Below are 20,498 nucleotides of genomic sequence, written 5' to 3'. Positions count from 1 at the left end.
CCCTGCGCTTTGGGGTCCCGCAGAACAGCCCTGTGGTTCGCGGTCTTTCCCAACTACTAGGGGCCCCATCTCCAGGGCTTAGGCGGAGCTGGAAGCTTGAAGTCCCTTTCACAGAGCTGGGAGGAACCAGGTCCCACCAGAGGAGTTGACGGCAAAGGTGGCACTTGGGAAGGAGTGCCTGCCAGAAACGGGGTCTGCCAGCCTAATGCTGGCACGGGTGGGAGCCGGCGCCCACCATCGCCACTCCCACTCCAGCCCTGGGGCCTGACCCGGCAGAGGAGCTAGGCTGTGAGCCCTAGCGGTCAGGGACCAGCTCTTGCTCATCTCCATGTAGCCAGAGTGGGCACTCGGTCAGCATTTGCTGACCAAAAGCAGTTCGATGGTAGCTCAACTTGGTTTCTTGACTTCCGGTGCCCCAGGGGACCCTAACCTGTTAATCCCTACCACTCAAGGCACTGCCAAGGGGCCGTCCCTCTTCTTAGCATCCTCCTCCAATCCCGGCAATCTGCCCTGTCACCCGCTCTGGAGACCTGATTCATGAGGGACAGCTGAGGAAAGGGAGGATGTGACAGCTCCAGAGAGCAGGAAACCGGTGAGAGCTGGCCTGGGAGGCCAGCCCGTCTGCTCAGGGAGCACACAGCAGCTAGCTCCTGGACGCTCTGCCTTGGCCGTGACTTTCAGGAGTGACCTTGAGGGGATAGAACACTAAATATGGACTCGGGGTGCTAGCACCCCCATTTCACAGATGAGGAAATGGAGGACTGGTCAGGAGAGCTGCGCAAGGTCACAGAGCTGAGACCCCGTGGCTGCTGACTTCCGGGTCATGCTCCCCCCTCTGCAGACCTGCCTCCTGCTACCAGGGCAGCTGGTGTCTGGCGCCCACGTCCCCCAGAGGGTAGTGGTGTCCCCTCCCTCAATCACCCGCACCCCGCAGAGGAACCCACCGCCCCAGCATCCTTTCAAGATCAAGGTCAGAGCCGCACCCTGAGCCGGAGGATGAGGTCAGAGCATTACGGGGCTGGTGCAGATGCTCAATAATTCATGGGCTGCTGCCGAGTAGGGGCTGCAGCTTCCAGGAAAGCCCAGATGCACTCACACAGCAGACAGGAAACAAAGTCTGGTCACCAGCACCTCGCCTGACCACAGAGGCCCTGCCCTGGGGCTAAGGAGAGTTCTAGGCTTGGTGAGAATGGGTTGGAGAGCTGACAGAGTCTCACTAGCTGCGTGACCATGAGCGAATCACTTAACCCGTTTCTTGTTCGCATATGAGCCGAGAGGGGCCCTGAATGGGCAGTGTGGCAGCCACACGTGTAAACCAAATGCTGGGTGTGGCACTTGGAGGTCCGCCTGCCCCAGGGGGGTACTGGCCATCCCCTGGCCCCAGCACGTCTTCCCACGAGCCCAGCATTTCGCCCAACGGTGCCGCCAACATGCCGGGCAGCAAACAGGACTGTAAGGGCTGTCCCCTGCCCCCTGCCCGCCCCCAGCTTGCCCCCAAGCCTTGTGTGTGGGGGGAGGGGGGAGGGGCACTGCTCTGGGGCTCGGCTGGTTTAGGAGACCTGGTTTCCCCTCCTAGAATAAACCCCATCCAAGAAAAAGGTTACCTAGAAGGCCAAGGAGTAAGCATTAAAAATACATATTCTTAATAAAGCTCAGAACGATTCTTAACGAACACACAGGGATTCTGTGGTAGGTATTCCTCACAAACGGAGAAAAAGGTCGCCAAGTCCAAACGTCTCTGCCTTGAGCAATGGCTCTGCAGAGTGGCTGTGAAACGTACCCGGGTGTCGCCTGCCACACGTCCCGGCCTATCCTGCTTTTCCTCCATTCACGGCTTGTTTGCGATACAGCTGGGGCACTTGTCTACCCTCTCGACCTGGCCAGGGCCTGAGGCAGGGCTGAGGGGTGCATCGAAACCCGGGCCAGCCTGCCCCTCCCCCAGCCTCACCCACGGGCCCCCCGAAGACTGGACTGTGAACGAGCCCACGTTCACTCAGGCTGCTCCTGGGCCCACTGGGCGCTGCGAGGACTCCCGTGGGACTCGCACCTTGAAAAGCAGGGGCACCTGCCTTTATTCACCGTAAGGGATCTTGGGGCCACTAACCTGGATCGAGAGAAGTCTGAGGTGCACAGAGCGCCCCTCCCTTCCATCGGAGGGAACCGAGCAACCCAGGACGACAGGTGGTAAACAGTGGGGGGGGGGGCTGTCACCCGCGAGCGCACAGCCCTTCCCCCCTCCGCAAGGCCCATGCACCCATTCAGCTCTGGAGAAATACTCCAGTGACAAAGGCACAGGCTGTCGGGGGCACAAGGGCAGCGCTGGAGCTGCGGGACTACAGGGCGAGGCTGGGCATAACCCAGCTCACCTCCGCCACCCTTGTCTCGCCCTCACCTTGGCACCCAGAGGTGACGGTGATGCTGGGCTGAGAACCGAGCTCCAGGGCCACACCTGGGGAGGCCCCCCTCAGACGAGCCAGCTCTGTCTGGTCCCAGCGGGCAGAGCAAAGCCGGGGAGACAAATCTGCAGATGTCCCCACAAGTCTGGAGCTGTGCACACCTCCGTCCTCGGTGCCAGCAGCATGCAAATCCCGCGGATGTCCCCGGCTCCCCTGGGTGGCCGTCAAGACCCTCTGGGAGCATGGCCTGGGGGAGCAGAGCAGTGCCAGCACATCGAGGTGCCCCAGGTGAGGTAGAAGCCTATCCATCTGTCCATCCGGAAATGACACGATGCTCAGTCCTGGATGCCGCTTATCTAAGGGGCCTCCCCAAGTCCCACAGGTCAGTCCTGGAAGAGGCCTAGACCCCAGTCCGCGTGGTCCCGGACTCTCAACTGGTCCCTGAGAAGGCAGCCCCAAGCCCCACCGTGGGTCTCGATGGGACCCAGTTCATCGAAGGTGGGGAAGGCAGGCGGTCAAGGCGCAAAGGAACTCAGATCCCAGACCCGAGGAGTAGTGTCTGTCGGGGCCTCAAACGAGCTCTGCCCCAGCTCGGTGGCCTTCCACAGTCCAGGTGGCGGCGGAAGGCCCAGGGGAGAAGGGCAAGGGCCACCTTCCGCCACAGCGTGGCTCCGGACTCCTGGAGGAGATTCGCCTTGATTCACGTAGGCACAGAGCAGGGCGAGCTGACGCTGGACACCGCACAGAGGTGACGACACGGGCATCTGAGGATGGCCACCTGGAAAGCCACAGCATGAGGACACAGGGGCTGTGACGGGGAAGGTGGGCCGCGGGGGACGGAGGCAGGCAGGCTGGGACGCAGACAGCTCCTTGTAGCCTCAGTCACTTGGGGGCCGGGCCGGGCCGAGCAGGGCAGGAAGGGGCGGCCCTCGAGCCCCAGCCACGCGCTTCGGGATTTCACAGGGCCCCCCACTCGGTCCACTGCTCCGGGTCGGTGGCCTCCGGGCCCTCCCGACTCCAATGACAAGGACGGGAAAGGTGCTGGGGCCTGCCCAGCCTGGACATCAGGACGACGTGCTTTCCAGGGACCGGGGTGTCTACCATCTCGTTTTATTTTGTGGGGACTGAGCCTAAAGTAACCAGAAAGAACAAGAGTCAAAGAGGACCCTACCGCTCAGGGCCCAAGTTCTAGTCCATACTAAAACAAGTGTTGGATTCCCCCAGGGGGGTTGCACTCTGACGCAGAAGGAAAGGTCTGGGCCAAGTTTGATTTTTTTTTTTTTTTTTTCTCCCAGCAACCTTTCCCTTCCAACAGAAACATCTCTGTCCTACAACCGGTGTCAGAGAACAGCTTCTGGTCAAAGGGGCAGAAGTATTCCCAAGCTTGGGAGGGGTGGGCTTGGCTGCCCTGTCACAAAGCCTCGAGCCAGTGTCCGAGGGTCAGGAGGATACTGCTGCTCATCCGTGCCCAGGCCACTGGGGCCCGCTGGCTGTCCCAGGGCCACTGGAAGTCAGGGTCTCGAAAAAAACCCGGCTGGTCTTGGTGTGGCCACTTCTAAAGGCTCTGTGGGCTCTCTGGGCCAGTTTGCTGACCCGAAAGAGGGGGTGGCAAAACGACACCCCTAACTTTACCCAAGGACCCACCTAACACTAAAAAATGGCACGGTTCTGAGATTCTGGAATCTGGGTGGGAGAATACTGCCCTGTCCACCTTTTGGGGCAGCCAGGAGGATGACCATGACCTAATATGGAAAGGCTTTACCCTGAGCAAAGGGGCGCTTTAATCCCCACCCAGGAGTGAAACCAACCAGAACCTGGCCCGATCCTTTCTGCTTTTGTAAACCCGTGTCATAAAGTGACCTCAGAGCAGCAGAGTGATCGGCCACCTCGTCCCCTAAAGCAGCGGTCCCCAACCTTTGTGGCACCAGGGACCAGCGCTCCTTTGAGAATCTCATGCCCGAGGATCTGAGGTGGCGCTGAGGCGGTGATGCTGGCGCTGGGGAGCGGCTGCAGATGCAGAAGGAGCTTCTCTTGCTCGCCCGCCACTCCTCTCCGGCCGTGCGGCCCGGTTCCTAACAGGCCATGGATGGGTACTGGTCCACGGCCCTGGGGTTTGGGGATCCCTGCCCTGAAGGATCTTAACCACCCTTCCCACTGAGAAGGGTTGAGGTTAGCCCAGCTTAACACTCGCCCTTTGCTGAACTGCCAGCCGGCCGGCCTGCCTGTCCTACTGTCCCCACGGATGGCCGGTGGAGAGGGTCCCAGAGGAAAGCTTCCTGGTTTCAAACAAGCTCAGTCTCTGGACTAGGCCCTAGACAGGAGCCGGACCAGAAGCGTATCCCGATCACACACGACAGGGACGCAGAGCCTCAGTGGAAGACTCCGTCGCAGGGTAAAAGGTCAGCCACAGCACCGCACAGAAGGATACAGAGGGAGGAGGAGGAGGAAGGGACCACCCACAGGCCAAGAAGGAGCTGATCCTCGGAACCCAGAAGCCCGGCTCAGAAACGACATGCCCAGAGGAAGTTAATAAAGCAGAAACGTGTTTATTAGGCACGCTGTTCCTCACAGAGGAGCAGGACCCAAGACAGAATGCGCCTGCGAGACATCTCGAGGTTTCGGGAATCCCTCTCCAAAGACTCCGGAGGACGTAGGCGCTGACAAGGCACCCCAAGGAGAACACTATCAGGCTGGAGCATGACCACTGCAGGTGACCCTGGCACGAAGCAGGGGTTGGTTCCCCGACTCCACAAACACTGAGGAGTGGATGGGGGGCAGCCGGACACCCGCCCGAACACGGGCCGACAGAGAAGGCTTCGCAGCCGAGGTGCAAAGCCGCTCTCAGCAGGCGAGGGGGCACGGGAGCAGCCCGTCGCCTGGGCCAGGTCCCGAGGGCCCCCCCCCACATCTGCCCGCCGCCTCCTGGTGCCCACTCAGTCCCACACGTAGGGGTTTCTAAAGACCTGAGAATTCTTGTCATCTTTTGGCGGGGTGGGCGCCTGGTGGCTCTGGGCTGCGTAGATGTCTTCAGCCCGCAGGGTCGAGTTGGCACTGCCCATCACCTGGCTGTTGGCGGTGGCCCGTGGGAGGATGACGTCGTAAGCTCCTTCGGACTGGAAGAACGAACAGGCGGTCTCACGGCAGGTTCCGCCAGGGCGGATGCACACACACTGCTTCCTGCAGGGCTAGGCCTGCCAGCTCCCCCTTCCACCCCCCCCTCACCCCTCCCCTGCCCCAGCCAGGCCCCAGTGTCCGGCTGGGATGGATGACAGCCACCTCTGGAAATGGAGGGGCTGACCTCTGACCTCAAGCCCCTTATCTCACCCAGCAGAGGGCCAGACCTCTGGGCATGCAAATGAGGCCCTTCCTGCGGCTTCACTCCCAGGCTGGCCTTTTCAGATGGAGCCTCTTCTCCAGCCCCCTCCCGCTCCTCAGGGCTTGGAGTCCAATAGAAGGGGAGCCACACTGAGCTGTCATCTGTCCCGAGCCCCCAAGCTCCCTTCCTCCAAGACACCTAGGCACCACAAGACCCGCAGTAGCGGCCTGTGTGCCTGGCCCTGGACATGCCCACACTTATCCAGGAGGCTGGCCGGTCCGCCCAATTTGCGACTTAAAACCCAAATGGTTCTGGGTTTGAGGATTATAAGTTTTAAAGACTTAAAACCCAAATTCTCTTCCTGGAAGTGCGTTAGAGCTGCAGCAATCCCGTTCTCGTGTGGGGGAGACGTGGCTGCGGAGTGAGGAAGGTTGTGGGGTGCAGAAGATCCCGAGGCCCCCGTCCCAGCTCCCACCCTCTCGGGGAGGTGAACTCCTGGCCCCATCTGCCTTATCCTGAGGAAAGCTGCCATCAACCCCTGCAGCTCCAGGGCCCCAAGCCACCTTCTGTCCTACAGACCCAGGGGTCCCCAACTCCCCCTCCCCCTGGCCAGGCATTCTCAAACCCAGGTGGTGCGCATGAGTCTCTGGGACTATTTGTTAAGCTGCACCCACCCCTAGTCGGGGGTGATGGGTAAATGTTTAACAGCTTGGGTGGGGAGGGAGCCCCGATCTATGGCATTGTCGGGTTTTTTTGCAGGTGGTCACACCCATCACAGCAGACTCTAATCAGTAAGACGATGTCACGCGAGAGATGCTGACCGTGGGCCTCCATCACGCCACCGGCCCCACCGATCTGCATCGTTCGGACCCCAGGTGACGGTAATCCTGAACGTCTGAGGATGGCGTTTTGAGAACCGCTGATAACGTACCCCTTAATCCAGCGTCCTTCGCACCCCATCCCGGTGAGTGAGGGGTAACGACGGTGGGGCGCCCCGAGTGGCTGGGGGAATGGTGGACTCTGCTCATGTTTCAAAGACTCCTTTGCCCATCCCGGCTCCCTGCGACCAGCCGCTGGCAGGTTCAAGTTCAGGTTCAGGGTGCCGGAAGGGCTGGGGTTGGAAGTTTCACAGACATTGGCTTCACGCTGCCTTAGGGGCTCACGGGAGGAGGGGGATGAGAAGGCCACCCTGCTGACCTCCCTGCATCCTGTTCCCAGGATCCTGCCAAGGCAGGTCACAGCCCTCTCTCCCCAGAGCCTGCCAGCCGGGGAGGAGGGAGGGACATATATGGAGTGAGTGGATCTAACCCACCGCCCTCCCGTTCCCACACCCTCCCCTGGTTAACGGAGCATCTGTTTCCCAGAGCCCGGGGGAGCTGTGAGGTCCAGAGCCGCTCTCTGCTGGCAGGGGCAGGGAGCCAAGGCCCTCTTGGGACAGCTGTGACTGAAGAGTAAATGCCTACCCAGACCTGGCACTTGGTCCTCCCACAAAGAATGACACCTACCTACCTCACTGAGACCCTCCTCTGTTCCCCAATGACACGGGGCAGGCAGGTCCCACTGCAGTAAAACTAAAGGCACTGGGTACATCGACTCCCAGAAAAGGGCATCAGGAGTGGGGGCGCTGGGTTTCCCGAGGCCGACGCCCCATGTGGAGACGCCCGTCTTCCGCCTACCTCCTCCGCCCCACCCAGCACTGGCCCCGCCACCCTCTCTACCCGTCCACTGAGGCTGGGCTCCGTGGCCCCAGCAGGGTCACGGAGGCCTGAGGACCCCACGTACCGGGCCTTTGTGCATCAGGGCCATCTCCGTGGGCTGGTACACGCTGGTCAGCAGCTGCCCATTGTACCCACTGTACGGTGACACCGGCCTCTTGGCTGCAAGGAAACACAGGAACAGTTTCAGAGCTGGGCTCTCAGCTCCCTTTCCCAGAGCTCGAGCGAGGCGCCCCGGGGTTGAGGCAGGGAGAAGCAAGAGGGGCCGAGGCCACCTAGGGAGGGAGCCTGGCCAAGGGTGGCCGGCTTGGGGGCAAGGCTGTAGGTATGGGGGTCCCTCCGGAAGCCAGCGCCCCTTTGCTCAGATGCACTGCTTGTCTTCGCCTCGGGCTTTCCTGCAGTGCAGACCCCCCTCCCCCTCCACCAGCCAGCTCAGAAAAACGCTCCTGTCAGCAAACTTCACATCCTCTTCCGCCCTCCAGGGCCAGAGGCCACGAGGGGCGCATGGGCCTTCGGCCGCCGTCCAAGATGGCCAGCCTCCAGCTCTGGTCTCTCGCACTCCAGCCAGCCGCCAAGTGCTGGGGCGAAACAGCCGACACCCCACCGCCCGAGACTCTTCACATCTTTGGGGGCACAGCCGAGTGCTGACTCCCTAGCACCCACCACCCGAGCCCCCCGGGGGGCACCAACCACACATCCTGTCTCACGCGGTCCCTGGGCAAGTCTCCAGAACTATTCTCAGCTCCAGGAACTTTCGTGGGTCGGTTTCCGATGTGGTTCCCGCCGCCCCCCGCCCCTCACCCCTGTGCTGGGGGCCCCCAGGGCATCAGAGCAGAGCGGCTGACCGGCCCCGGGGCGCATCAGAGGTCCGTCTCCTGCAGGATGACGGCCCTGCGGCTTGAGGGACCACAACTATATCAGGCTTCTTCCAAGGACCAGGGTCACCAGATTGATTTTTCCATTTGGGGGAAAAAACCTTCACAGCCCCAGGAGTGTTTGCCTTGAGACGACAAAGGCTGGGAACTACGTGGGCCTGACAAACATGCACGGGGTACCAGCAGCGGTGGGGGCGGCCGAGCTCCTCCCAGCGCGGCCCGCAAGCCCCCCTCTGTCCCTATACATTCAACTGACCCGACTCCGTGCAAGCCAGGGGCCACCCTGGGGAGCAGGTCAAAGATGGAGTGCCTGGCGGGACAAGAGTCACCACTTTCCTCAAAGCAGAGATGATGAGGATCCCAGTTTGTACAAGAGAAAGGGAGAAAGTTCTCTGATTCTGGAACGTTCCCTGCCTCTAACTCTGACCTCTGGCAGGGGACCCAGGGCTGGCCCCTGACATCAGGCAGGTAAAGTCCTAGACCCCCAAACATCTGGATCAGCAGTCTGGGGTCGGGGGCAGTGCTCTGAGTCTGCACCCCTGGATTTCCGGGTTGCGTCGGGTTGAGGGGCTGCGGCGAGCCTGCTAAGAATGAGACCCGTGCAACAGACAAACACATCAGCAAAGCACGGTGCCTGGCACACAGCAGGTGCTCAATAAATGCTAGTGGTCCTCACAGGCTGCAGATGCCAGGAAATACTCCTTCCTTCGGCAGCTGAGAGTTTGTCTAGCCAAGTCTCTGGAAAAATGGCCACCCCCATTCCTGTCTCCCAAGCTGCTCCCGTGGGGGGCTTGGCACAGACTGCAAAGGCTTCACTCACCTTCCCTCCCTCTTCTATCCTTAGGGCGCCTCCAGCCGAACCCCTGAATACTGGGCTCCGCCAGGAAAGCCTGTCCCATTAACAAAGAGCCGGGGCAGGGGCCTGCGGACGAGCCGGCTAGATGGCAGGCGCTGCTTGTTAGATCAGTATTACGGCACGAGTGCTTTCGTTAAAAAGGGAAAAAAAATTAACTGAAGATTCTGAGAGATAACTATGGACGTGTACGTTAATAGAAAAACGAGTTCTGGAAGGATAATGATAAGAACAGCAAAATAACAGTATTAACGCACAGCTGATAGCTTAACAATTCGAGAGCAGCTCCCAAGTGCCGGGCATGCGCACTAACTAATCTCCACCTGAACCCTACGAAGCAGGATCCGTTATCGCCCCGTTTTACAAATGAGGACGCTGAGGCACACAGAGGTAAAACGGCCATCAGCAGCAGCGGCCAGTTCTAGGGGTGAACAGGAACAAATGGGGTAGAATCGGGGAACCGGGAGAAACTTTGTTTTCTCCGAAACGTTTGACATGTCGCGGCGAAAATGCATTCGTGAATTACGTGGGAAGAGGAAAAAATATCTTTTAAAAGAAATGGAATGTAGAGGCTTGTAAGGCAGAACGCTGTAGTAGATAAATCTCCAGAACGTTCTAGATCGGACTAAAAGAAGGGGCGTGGGTGGGGGGCGGCGCCACCAACCTGAGGCTGGCTCGTCCATGGAAAACGCCTTGTTCTCCACAAACATGCTCTGGCCCTTCTGCTCTTTCAAGATGGTCTCGTAGCCCACGCCTCGGGTGGGGTACAGGTCCCCCTGGTAGCTTTGCTCCGGGCTGGCCTTGGTCACCTGGGATACCTCAGGGATGACATAGAAGAGCACAAAGGCCCAGGCATTGGCGGCGAGGGCAATGGCCAGCGTGGGGTCGTCCCAGGTGGGGCTGTTGTGCTGCCGGTTGCCGAAGGTGTACATGACGATCCACACCACCCAGATGGCGATGGAGACGGTCGTGGCGAGCAGCACAAAGACCCCGTGCTTGCGCCAGCGCTTGAAGCGGCCACACAGGATGGGCCAGGCCCCCGTGAAGGCGCTCAGCAGCAGCAGCATGACGTAGATGAGCGCCATGACGAAGTCCGCGTTGGCGATGGCGCACGGGGAGGCGGCCGCCTTGCTGGCACTGCCGTTGCCCGGAGGGCTGTCCTCGCCTCCCCTGCGGACCAGCGTGATGATCAGCCACTCCGTGTTGATGATCACCTCCACCAGCGTCAGCAGCAGAGCCACGAAGAAGAGCACCCAGCCCCGGGGCCCGTGGTTCTTCCGGGCCAGGAAGTTGAGGGCGAAGGCGTGGGCCACCAGGCAGGAAAAACAGACGGCGAAGAGCACCCCAAAGAGGAACCGCCGGGAGGCGCAGGTGGAGAAGTCGGGCTTCACCACGCAGGCGAACACCAGGCAGAAGAGGCCCAGGGTGCCCAGCAGGAAAAACACCTGGGTCCCCAGGAGGCTCCGTTTCTTGGTGTCCTGCACGAAGGGGAGGCTGGCCACAAGGATGATGGTGAGGACAAAAGTGGTGACAACACCGGCTCCGGCCACCGCCTCCAAGACGATGCCCCAAGCGCCAGAGCGGTCACACAGGTTGTAGTACAGGGGGTTGAGGTCCGGGCTGCAGCCGGGTGGGGCGTGGTTCTGGGCCCGGGCCCCTGGGAGCAGGAAGAGGGACAGTCCCAGGCACGTCAGCAAGGCTTCGCGGAGGGCCATCCTGGCTCCCGGGCCAGGCTCCCACTGGGTCCCTAAAGACAGAGGGAGAGAAGGCAACATCAGTCCTCCAAAGTCAGACTCTGGCATACGAGGTGCTGCTTCCCCATCCGGAACCCGGGCAGGCACTGCATGTTGGCCATAAGCTTGTCCCTCGGGACTTTGGGACCCTTCTTGACACAGAACTCCAGGGAAGCGTATCGACTAACCAAAGAGGCAAATGAGATGAAGCCCATTTCTCCTCATCCCTACCTCTAGTCATGGAAGAGGAAGAAGCTATCACTGAATGTTCGGATCGCTCCACCAACCATCATCTAGGTTCTAACACTCCCCAAGCCGGGGGTGGGGGGGGGTGGCGAGAGGGAATTTATGAGCAAGTCGAACCTAAGCATCACACCCATTCGGCACCTCCTCTCCTGCCCTGGGACTTCCAGAGCTCCAGAGGCCAGATACCATGTCCCTAAAAACTCTGTCCCTGGGATGCCCAAGTCCGTGGTGCAACAGCCGTGTTCATTCATTCCATCATTCATTCAAAAACAAGTATTTTAAAAGCATTTGTGACAGGCATAACCTGCGGCCAGGAAAGAGTGAAGACAGTTGAAAAGCTGTCTTCCCCACCACGTCACCTTTCTGCCCTGCATTTTCCCACTCTTCGGAATCCAAAGTTCGTTGTCTAGCTCAGGTGCTGAAGTCTTGGGATAAAATAGTTTTCCCACTTGGGAGTTAATGACTTAATGCAAACATTCTCCTATGAGGCATTAACAGTTTAAAAGCAAGAACCAGGCAAGGGCAACGCAAAACCCAAAGGAATGGATCTGCGACAGAAGACTTTAAAGGCTGTCACTAGAAAGCAAGAAAGACGTCTTCTATTCACACCAGGAAGCTAACTTATTACTCCGCCTACTCATTTGATGGGTCCCCTGCTCTCCATACCAACGGGATTTCTCCTGGATGAAGCGGTGGTAAAGAATATGGCAGGTCAAGAAAAGAAAGACCAACTCAGTGAGCTTTCCAATCAAAGGCTTTACATTTACTTAGAGAAAATTTAACCGCTCTAAAAATTCAAGTTGCAAATTCCAAAATTCTATGACATGCAGGTACTTCGCATTTAAATCACCCCATATGTTCAAATGACTAGTTATAACCCAGCCTCCCCCTCTCATCTCTTGGGCCCAGGAACCCTCCAGAAAGACAGCAACCAAGCTCTGCTGGGCTGATAGAGACCACTCGTGGTTGGCAGGCGAATGGCATGATTCAAGTCCCCCCATTACCTCTCTTCCTCATTTTTTTTTTGGGGGGGGCAGGGTGGAGGATGGGATTTGCAGTCTGTTCCCTTATATTTTCCTCTTTCCTGGTTACTTAATTTTGAATAGGCAAGCAAAAATGCTAAATCTCAACTGATACAAATTGTTTCTCCATAATGGATGGCTGGAAAGACATTGCTACTAAGTCAGGGAAAATAAAACTAATAATAAAACTGACCTTAGAAAAGGTCAACAATTTTCAAAGTCCTTTAAGATATCTCACCTGCCCCTTCGAAAAAATTGTAGGTGTCTCAGACTTCTCAGCTACTTCCTCATCTTTCAATTAAGCTTGCTTTTCCCATTAACTTTATTTCACTAAATTATTTTTCCAATTACAGTTGACACAGAATATTGTTAGTTTCAGATACTCACCACGGTGATTATTATACAACTTACGCAGTAATTACCCCTTAACGCTTCATAAATTAACACCTGTATGTGAATTTTGCTATTGTTTTCCTTAATACCTGGCACTGTGACAGAGATATTTGTCTAGACTTCCGATGAGAAGGCAAAAAGCATATTTCCCCTGTATCTGTGATTTCAAGAAGCTTCTGCGGGGGACTCCTGCGTAATCATAAATCAATAAAGCCCACACTCTATTTACAAGTGCTGGAAAGAGAAGGGGAGTTAGGAAGGGCTAATGAATCAATCAGGAGGTAGAGTGAACAAATGCAGGAGGTAATTCACATGTACCACGCCATGGGACCCTAAGCACTCAACCCCATCTGCGCGTCTCTGGCTCACAGTAAAGCAGCCAGACCTTGAAGTTGAGAACTGTTGTAACTGAACTCTTGAGAATGGCCACCCAAGACTTAGCCTCTGGGAATCCGCCCAACTTCAAATGCTTCTCACCCCACCTCCCTCTTCCAGGCCCCAGTGGAGAACAGGCAAATTATTCCCAATCTGCAAGTATTGACCGTGCACCTAGGGGGACAAGGCCCAGTTGTTCTCAGAAAACACAGAGGAGCAAACGCAGTCCCTGACTCGGCGGTATTTCACATCTGACAGCAGGTAGGGCCAAGCTAGGTCGATGAGAAAACTACACAAGAGGAAGATAAGCTCCAGATATCAGAATTTACCTCTTGGGGAAAGAAAGGTGCTACGGGAATAAAGGAGGAAGCTCTTCCGGGTGAAGGGGTCAGAGATGACAGAAGGGAGGACTTTCTGTCGAGTTTGCCAAGTATGACCTGAGTCGCTGGCTGATGCTGGAGTAGAAATGCTACAGGGAAAGAGTTTGGGGCGTTAGGCTGAAGGCAACGGGGGGCCACTGCGGGCTGTTTCACACACGATTGGGGCAGAACCAGGGTTGTGGCTTTTAAGATCCGAGTCTGGCACACAGCACAAGCAATGGATTTGTTGAAGACACATTCCTCTGTTTAAAGATAGAGACAAAAGGTAAACCAGCCATAAAGGGCAGATGTGAGTGATTTTTTACCAAAATAAGATCTAAGGAGGGGAAAGACGCCGCACCCATGATATTGGGTCAAATCTGGTAACGGCCCTGGGCCTGTCTTTACGAAACACCAAGCCAGTGTGTGTAGGGGGGGACAAACTCTCCTCTCCCCTCCAGGTTGTTCCGGAGGGTCTAATAATCAAATGGACATGATCAGATTAGCAAGAGAAAATAGCTACACTTCACACATACACTTGTATGGGAACCTTGCATACATGAGGGAATCAGAGACTCCACTCACATACGAATTTCAGAGATAGAGACTCTGAGCTAAGGATGAGGTAAGGTGCCTCGGGGGCCTGAAAAGGTCATTGCAGGATGGTGATTAAAAAAAAAAAAAAAAAAAGGCAGACCTTTAGTAAATAGACATTTGCCCTGCCCTATAGATAGGTCAAAAGTTTTGTTTCTGATAATCTCTTATGGGCAAGGACGCTAATTCAAATTCTTCTAGGTAGCTGGGGGGCAGGGGGTTCCTAAGTCTGCTGCTAAAGTTACCTTTAGCCCAAAACGATCTGCATACCAGAGAGGCACACGTGGGGGTGGCTTGTCCTGGACCCCCATACCAGGGCCCATTTACCCCTGCAACCTACGTCACTGCCCCTTGCTCGGCCTTGCTCTTAGACCCATACCCGTCTGTGCCCCCCAGAACGGGCACTTGGGCCAGGGGAGCGTCGCAGCTCTCCCCCAGGTTTCCTCCTCACTTTGCTGTTGGTTCTGGACCGTACCCTTCAAGTCTCGCCTCTGTTGGCCACTAACACGGGAACGAACTTCCGAGGAAGGAAACAGGAGCCCGCCCCTCCTCCCCCATCCAGGCACCATGCTCGCCCAGCTGTCCCGAAGCGTACCGGCCCGGAGAAACAAGCTATTCCCATCCTATGTCTCACTTAGTAAATGGGCCAGTGGGCAGACGAGGACACACAGACTCGGGTGGGGAAACTGGGCCGGTTGAACTGGGCTCTTTGTTCACTTCCCAGGACAGCAACTCCTGGGAGCCAGCAGACTTCGGGAAGGAAGCTCAGGGGCGTTTAACCTCCAGGAGGGTCCGGATTCAGCCAGGTAGCTGACGCCACTTTTTAAAGATGGTAAAAGGGGAAAGGACTTCAATGAAATAGACCCAGCTCTACCTGGAGATTCTCCGTCCCGTGCACCCCTGGGCCTCCAGGCTGACTCTCCTGAGGCTTGAACGTTAGAATCGTGTGTGCACTTGTCTCCCCTGCCCAGCCCTGAGGTCTGAGGGCAGCAAATGAGCCGCAGCCTCTGCCCCGCTGAAAATCATCCACCGAACGGCCTCAGCGCCCACTTCTCCCCAGCCCAGCCCTGGGAGTCCCATCTCCTGCTTCATTCTCGGTGCAAGGGGTGAGGGGAATGGGAGAAGGCCCTCCTGCCGCACCAGGTCCCCCCACAGCATGGCTGCCATCCAGCCCCAGCTTTAGAGTGTTTTCTGGACAAAAAAAAGGGCCCTTTTGCCTCCCCTCCCTAGAATTAGTGATATAACCGATTTTAATCACTTTTGAAACCCGCCTTTCCCCAAGCTCAGCCACTCAGCCCAATTCAGTTTCAGAATCCCCTTCCGCCCTCTTCCTCTCTGGGGGAGCAGAGACGCCTCAGGAGTGCAGGTGGGTTCAAGGCCCAGCCAGCCCTGACTGGCTTCACCGGGCAAGGATGAGGACAGCCGGGCCCCCTCTTTCCAGAGCAGCCAACTACCACCACCACCCACCAAAGAGCACCCTGGGCTTCCCACTACCACCCCGGCCAGTCTCCCGGGCTCGGGGACACAAAGGTAAGACACAGACCACAGCCAGAGGTTACCTCCGAGGGTCCCACGACCCTTGAGGCACCTATGTTAGCCCAGGATTGCCAGAGCATCCTCCTTCCCACCGGTCACAGATGGACCCACTGCCGGCCTTCCCACCTCCTCCCCTTCTCCCAACCACCTCCTCCCTCTCAGACCTCAGATGCCTGTGCCTGTAAGGAGCTACCTCAGGGCTCAGGCTGGGGGGCAGGGAGGCGCCTGGAACCCGGGCCTGGACCTCCACACCGAGAGTGGGCGTTTGGGCCAGAACGCTGAGCGTTCTGAAACTTGGAGCAGCGCCCCCAATCCAAGGGTCTGTCCTGGAATGCCACTCTGGAATGCACCCCTACCCCCAATATCACCCCTTCTCGCCATCCACACATTAAAGCTGACAGATGTGTGTGTGTGTGGGGGGGGGGGGTGTCCAGGAGCATAAAACCTTATTTCCACATATTCTGGTCCCCACGTTTTATGATCGCGACTGTGGCGTTAAGAGGCTGGGTTTTCCTGGGTGTACACTGGCGCGCCCGGGGATGGAGGGGCGCTACTCGACCTCTGAGGCTGGTTTTCTAAATGGCTCAGGAAGACATTTGGGGGTGGGAGTAGGGATCCAGAAGCCACGCTGCCAGAAATAAAGGCTCTTTGATTGTCTGAAATCTCAAACTTCGCGCAAAGATTCTGAGCGCTCCCCTTTCCGCTCGCCCCCACCGGGGTCTACGCCGACGCTCCCCCCGAACATCGAACACAAGGCGCAGGGCGGCCACCCTCTCTCCACTTCCTCTGACCACAGAAACCTGCCCTCCCCATCTGCGGTGGCCGGCAGCGGAGAGGACGATGGCCCGAGAGTCACTACTGACGACGGACTGGCACAGAGAGGTAACGGGGCTGGAGGCGGCACCCCTTGGAGACCCTGCTGGAGTTCCCACCCCGCGCCGCGCCGGGCCTCCCCCACCCCCAGTCCCCGGCAGGGTCCGGCTGGGAAAGTTTCTGCGACCGAGCGGAGTTGGCGCGGCGTCCTGCCCCCCGCCCCGGTTCTCCACCCTCGTCCACTCCTCGCCTGCCCGGCCCGACTCTTCCGGGAGGCCGAGGGGAGGACGCAGAGGGAAGGCGGCAGCCCTTACCTGGGACGCGCCACCCGCCAGGCGCTGGCGCCGTGTTTGGGGCCAACTCCAGCCCCAGGCGGGGCGCGGGCGGAGGTGGGAGGGACTCGGAGCCGGGCGCGCGCGGGGCCGGGGCCGGGCCCAGCCCTGGCCCGGGGTGGCGGAGCTCCGGCGGGGGCGAGGGGAGCGCGGTCTGCCTCTCCCGGGCCGGGGCCGAGCCGGCCGAGCTCGCTCGCCGCTCGCCCTCGCACTGGCCTCTGCCCGCGCTCGGCTCCCCTGTCGGCGAGGGTGGGCCGGCGCCCGCATCACACCGTGACATCACCTCCATTCAGGCGCGTATCGGGCGGCCGCAGCGCCAGGTATGTGCAATCGGTTTACACAGTAACAAAGCCCGCCCAGCCCTCCTCCCCCGCCCCCCGCCCCGACGCACCTCCAGGCTCCGGCGAGTCGCACCTTCCGGCCGGGGAGGAAGATCGGAGTTTGTGCCGGAGCCGGCGGGTGGGTTGTTGCTGTTCGCTGCCACGCCCCCGCACGCGGGCGCGCGCACACTCACGCGCGCTCACTTTCTGGACTCGGCTTTCTCTCCGGAAAGCGGTTTGGGGTTCAGCCCAGCGCACCTCGCGGGCCGGCACTTCCTCCCCGCACGTCCCAGCGCGTGCGCGCGGGGGCCGCCCCGGCGCGTCTCTCTGCGGAGGACACCTGGCCTTTGTCACCTTCGTCCTGGCTCTCCCGGGGGACACGCGCCGGACGCACACAGTTCCTTGCTCCGTGCTGGAGCGAGGCACACTCCTCAGACACAAAGTCCGCCTTTGTCACCCCTGCGGCGCCCCCTCCCCGCCCCGAGCGTGCACACGTGGACACACAGCACACCGTGTGCCCGCCTCTTGCACGCACGGTCCTTCCCCAGCACCCAGGCCACCAAGCGTGCGTGGGAACGCCACTGGGGGTGCCCCTAATGCGGCGGGCCGAGCCCGGAACCACTTGGGAGCGCGGGCAAACGTCGCCCCGGGCCGACTGCCCCGCGCCTGGGTTTCCTGTGACCGCCCCCGAGTCGGCCCAACTCAGGGCGCGCTCCCCTCCGCGCGTCCCCGTGCTTGTTCCGACTTGTCCTAATTAGCCTTCACGCTTCTGTCCCCCGAGGTACGGTGCCCAGCCCGGCCCCCGCGGTCTCTTCGCTGCTGCACGCGTGGGCCCTGCCTCCGAGGCCTGCCCGTCCCACCGCCCGGGGACTTTTCCACAAGTTCGGGGACCCAGGACCTCTCTACGCCCCCACCCCTCCCTGCCCCGGGGTGGGGGAGGAGGGGATCGGCGGGTTGCCGCCACCCTTTCGCGTCTGGCTCCAAGAATCAACAGAAAGGGAACCGCAGAAATGGGGAAGCGGATCCCGGCGGGGTCCTCCCCCGCCCAGTAAACAGGAGACTTTCCGGCCGCCTTCCCCCGGGGCTGCGGGCTCCGCGCGCGGTGCGGCGCGCTGGCCCGGGCGCCCAGCGGGGCCTAGTTAGCGCGCGCAGTAGGCCCGGCGGGACTCGGCGCATCGGGGAGGGAGAAGTTGTTGAGCCTGGCCGGGGCCCCTGGGGACGCGGAGGGAGGGGCGAGGCGCCGGGTCTCCGGGGTGCTGGTTCTCGTGACGCCGAGTTGCCTGGGGGATCGCCAGAGGCGCGCGGTCGGAGCCAGCCGGTGGCGGGGCGTGTTTGCTCTGCCGGGAGCGCCCGGGGGCGGGGGCCGCGGAGGGAGGAGGAGAGGCAGCTGGTCTCGGGCTGCGGGGTGGTGGCAGGGTGGGGGGAGGGGCGCCTCCCCGGCGGTTTGTTTGCAAGCCTCAATATCTGACCACCGGGAGTCTAACCCCGTGAATCACCCCGAGCTGCTGGAGCGATACACCTCGGGCCGGCCCCTCCCCCGGCACGCCGGCTTTTCGGACTCCTGGAGGGCGGGAGTGTTTGCCGAGCGGCTGGAGCTGGCGGTGGGGCCCGGGTTGTCTAGAACCCTGTCGCCTCGTCGGTGCCTTGCCTTAGCCGGCTGGTCTGGGAAACGTGGCGAGGGCTGAATTGTTTCAGTTCTTTCAAACGTGAAGAGGAAGAACGCGTTTCTTCTGCAGAGTCGTGCCTTTGGACTCCCTCCCCTAACAGCAGCCCTCACCCCACGACTCAGGGCCCCCTCCTGCGAGGGTGTGCAGGTCCCGGCAGCTGGGCGCTCACCATGAAAGGGTGAGCAGCCGGCTGGACCTAAATGAGATGGATAAGTCTTCTGGTCTCGTGAACGATGAGGCCAATACTAACGCTGAAGTCAGTTTGCTGGGGGGAGTCGCTCAGGGACGTAGGTGACAGCCAATTCCGAGGGGCAGGGGGAGGGGAGGGAATAGTCTGAGGGCCGTGGAGACAGTTGAACTGTGGGTCTGTCTCAATTTGCCTTCAAGCTTTGGGAACCCCATCACCCTACTGAGACCTCTGGCAGGAGGCCAGTCTTGCTCTGGGCCAGGAAGGCGGAAGGTTGGGGTATCCAGTGTCTGGCCACCCACTGGGAGGCGTTTGCATGGAGGCTGGGACCCCTCAGCCAGCCTAGTGTGGCAGGCAGCAGTGGACATGTGGGGCGTTCTTCTGAGAGCTGTTGGCTCATTCCTTTTCCTCCCCATCTCACTCTGGAACAGGATCTGCCTTCCGAACCAAGCCAGGCCCTCGGCGCAGTGGGCCTCCAGGTCTCCAGGATGCCTGGTGCCCTCTGCTTTATTCCCCCGGGCCTGTGCTCAGGGAGAGGTGGGGACACTGGAGGTGGAGATAGTGAGGGCCTCACCCGGTGAGCCAGGTGGCCACGGGGGCTGCCCCGGGGGCTGCTGGTCGCAGCAGGCCTGGCTCGGCCAGCAAGGAAGTTCTGTGAGATGTGAGACGGGCCGTGGCTTTCTAAGCCTTCAAGGACAGTGTCACCTTCACCTCCAAATGCCTTTCACCCTGTTTATCAACCCATAGGCACGTGAGCCTTTATGAACGGTCACTTTCAACTAATAACTCTTAGAGAAGTGGTCCCATATGCGTACTGCCCACCCACTGTTGGGAGAGATTTCTGGTTAATAAATTGTAGAGGAGAGGCCGGCTCCCCCCTCCTCCCTCCTACCTCTCTCCCTCCTGTAACTGGGTGCTTGAGCTCCTGCTGGCCACTGAAGCTACCTTCATTCACTGGAATTCTTCCTTCTTTGAGCTGCAAGAGTCTAAGGTACGGCCAAGACCTTGGTGTCCAGAGCAGCTCTGCCACCCGCCAGCTGTGTGACCTCAGGCAAGTCACGCCATCTCTCTGAGCCCCGCTCTCCTCTGCGGTAAAGCCGGTCTGACTCCACTTCCAGATGAAGCCGTGTCTGGAACGTTCCTCGAGCAAGCCTGGCCCTCGCAGATGCTCAGAGGCGAGCCTCTCCCTTCTTAGTCCTTCCTCTCTGAGCCTCAGCCCTGTCATTTAAAAAACGCCTGACAGTTTTTAACCCGAACTCGTAGAAGCTGCTTCTCCAACATTCCTTGGATTCTGTCTCCTTATTTATCAGAATGGCCTTGGCACATCATCCTCTGGGCCGTTCCTTCTACTTCCAACGTCCTTTCTCTCCCACCTCCCTTTCTCGGACCAAAATTTGAACTCTGCCCTGCTTCGCGGCTCGGCTCCAGCGGCCCTCCTCTGCAAAGTTTTCCTCCCGCCCCCCAGGAAGAACCATGTGACCTGCCCTGTTTGCCCATGGCCTATTTATTATGCATTTGTTTATTTATCATCAATCCCGGTGTACCTTAATCAGCTTTCTGAATTATTGTCTCCCCAATCAGACTGTGTCCTTCTCAAGAGCAGGGCCATGCCTCACATTTTGGACTCCCTGGCATCTAGCCCAGAGCTTGGCACGTGGCAAATCCTTTATTCTGTGGTCTCGACAATAGCAGCAAGAGTTGAGATACAGCCCCTGGAGGATGGCCCACGGCTGACCTCCCTCCTCGCCCCAGGGGCCTTGTAAACC

At 59.2% G+C, this 20,498-nt stretch overlaps 1 protein-coding gene across 4 annotated transcripts; it reads right to left on the bottom strand.

Annotated features, from left to right (window-relative positions):
- Window positions 1–1,620: 1,620 nt before the first annotated feature.
- On the bottom strand, window positions 1,621–20,109 carry GPRC5C (G protein-coupled receptor class C group 5 member C). Of its 4 annotated transcripts, none has more exons than XM_036222765.1 (5): window positions 19,625–20,109; window positions 9,820–10,902; window positions 7,495–7,589; window positions 5,360–5,509; window positions 1,621–3,526 (listed from the first exon to the last, which is right to left on the bottom strand). In XM_036222765.1, exons 2-5 carry the CDS (start codon window positions 10,868–10,870, stop codon window positions 3,494–3,496), a joined length of 1,329 nt encoding a protein of 442 aa, XP_036078658.1. In that variant the 5' UTR covers window positions 10,871–10,902; window positions 19,625–20,109; the 3' UTR covers window positions 1,621–3,493. The 4 variants fall into 4 exon arrangements, with proteins under 4 accessions (XP_036078658.1, XP_036078660.1, XP_015999073.2 ...); XM_036222767.1 differs by lacking the exon at window positions 19,625–20,109 and adding an exon at window positions 16,950–17,331; XM_016143587.2 differs by lacking the exon at window positions 19,625–20,109 and adding an exon at window positions 16,541–16,863.
- Between the last annotated feature and the right edge of the window lie 389 nt (window positions 20,110–20,498).

Source organism: Rousettus aegyptiacus, unplaced genomic scaffold, assembly GCF_014176215.1.
Source record: "Rousettus aegyptiacus isolate mRouAeg1 unplaced genomic scaffold, mRouAeg1.p scaffold_m13_p_6, whole genome shotgun sequence".
Taxonomy (NCBI): Eukaryota; Metazoa; Chordata; class Mammalia; order Chiroptera; family Pteropodidae; genus Rousettus; species Rousettus aegyptiacus.
The sequence above is the reverse complement of the archived record's forward strand: the minus strand, read 5'-3'. Positions and strand labels throughout refer to the sequence as shown.

Bases quoted from the DNA above. Each gene is read 5' to 3' on its own strand.
- GPRC5C (XM_016143587.2), bottom strand. From the start codon at position 16,847: ATGGAGGTGATGTCACGGTGTGATGCGGGCGCCGGCCCACCCTCGCCG. The intron at 10,903-16,540 runs GTAAGGGCTGCC...CTCTGTCTTTAG, and splicing joins TGGCGGGTGGCGCGTCCCAG to GGACCCAGTGGGAGCCTGGC. The intron at 5,510-7,494 runs GTACGTGGGGTC...TCGTTCTTCCAG, and splicing joins CCCTGATGCACAAAGGCCCG to TCCGAAGGAGCTTACGACGT.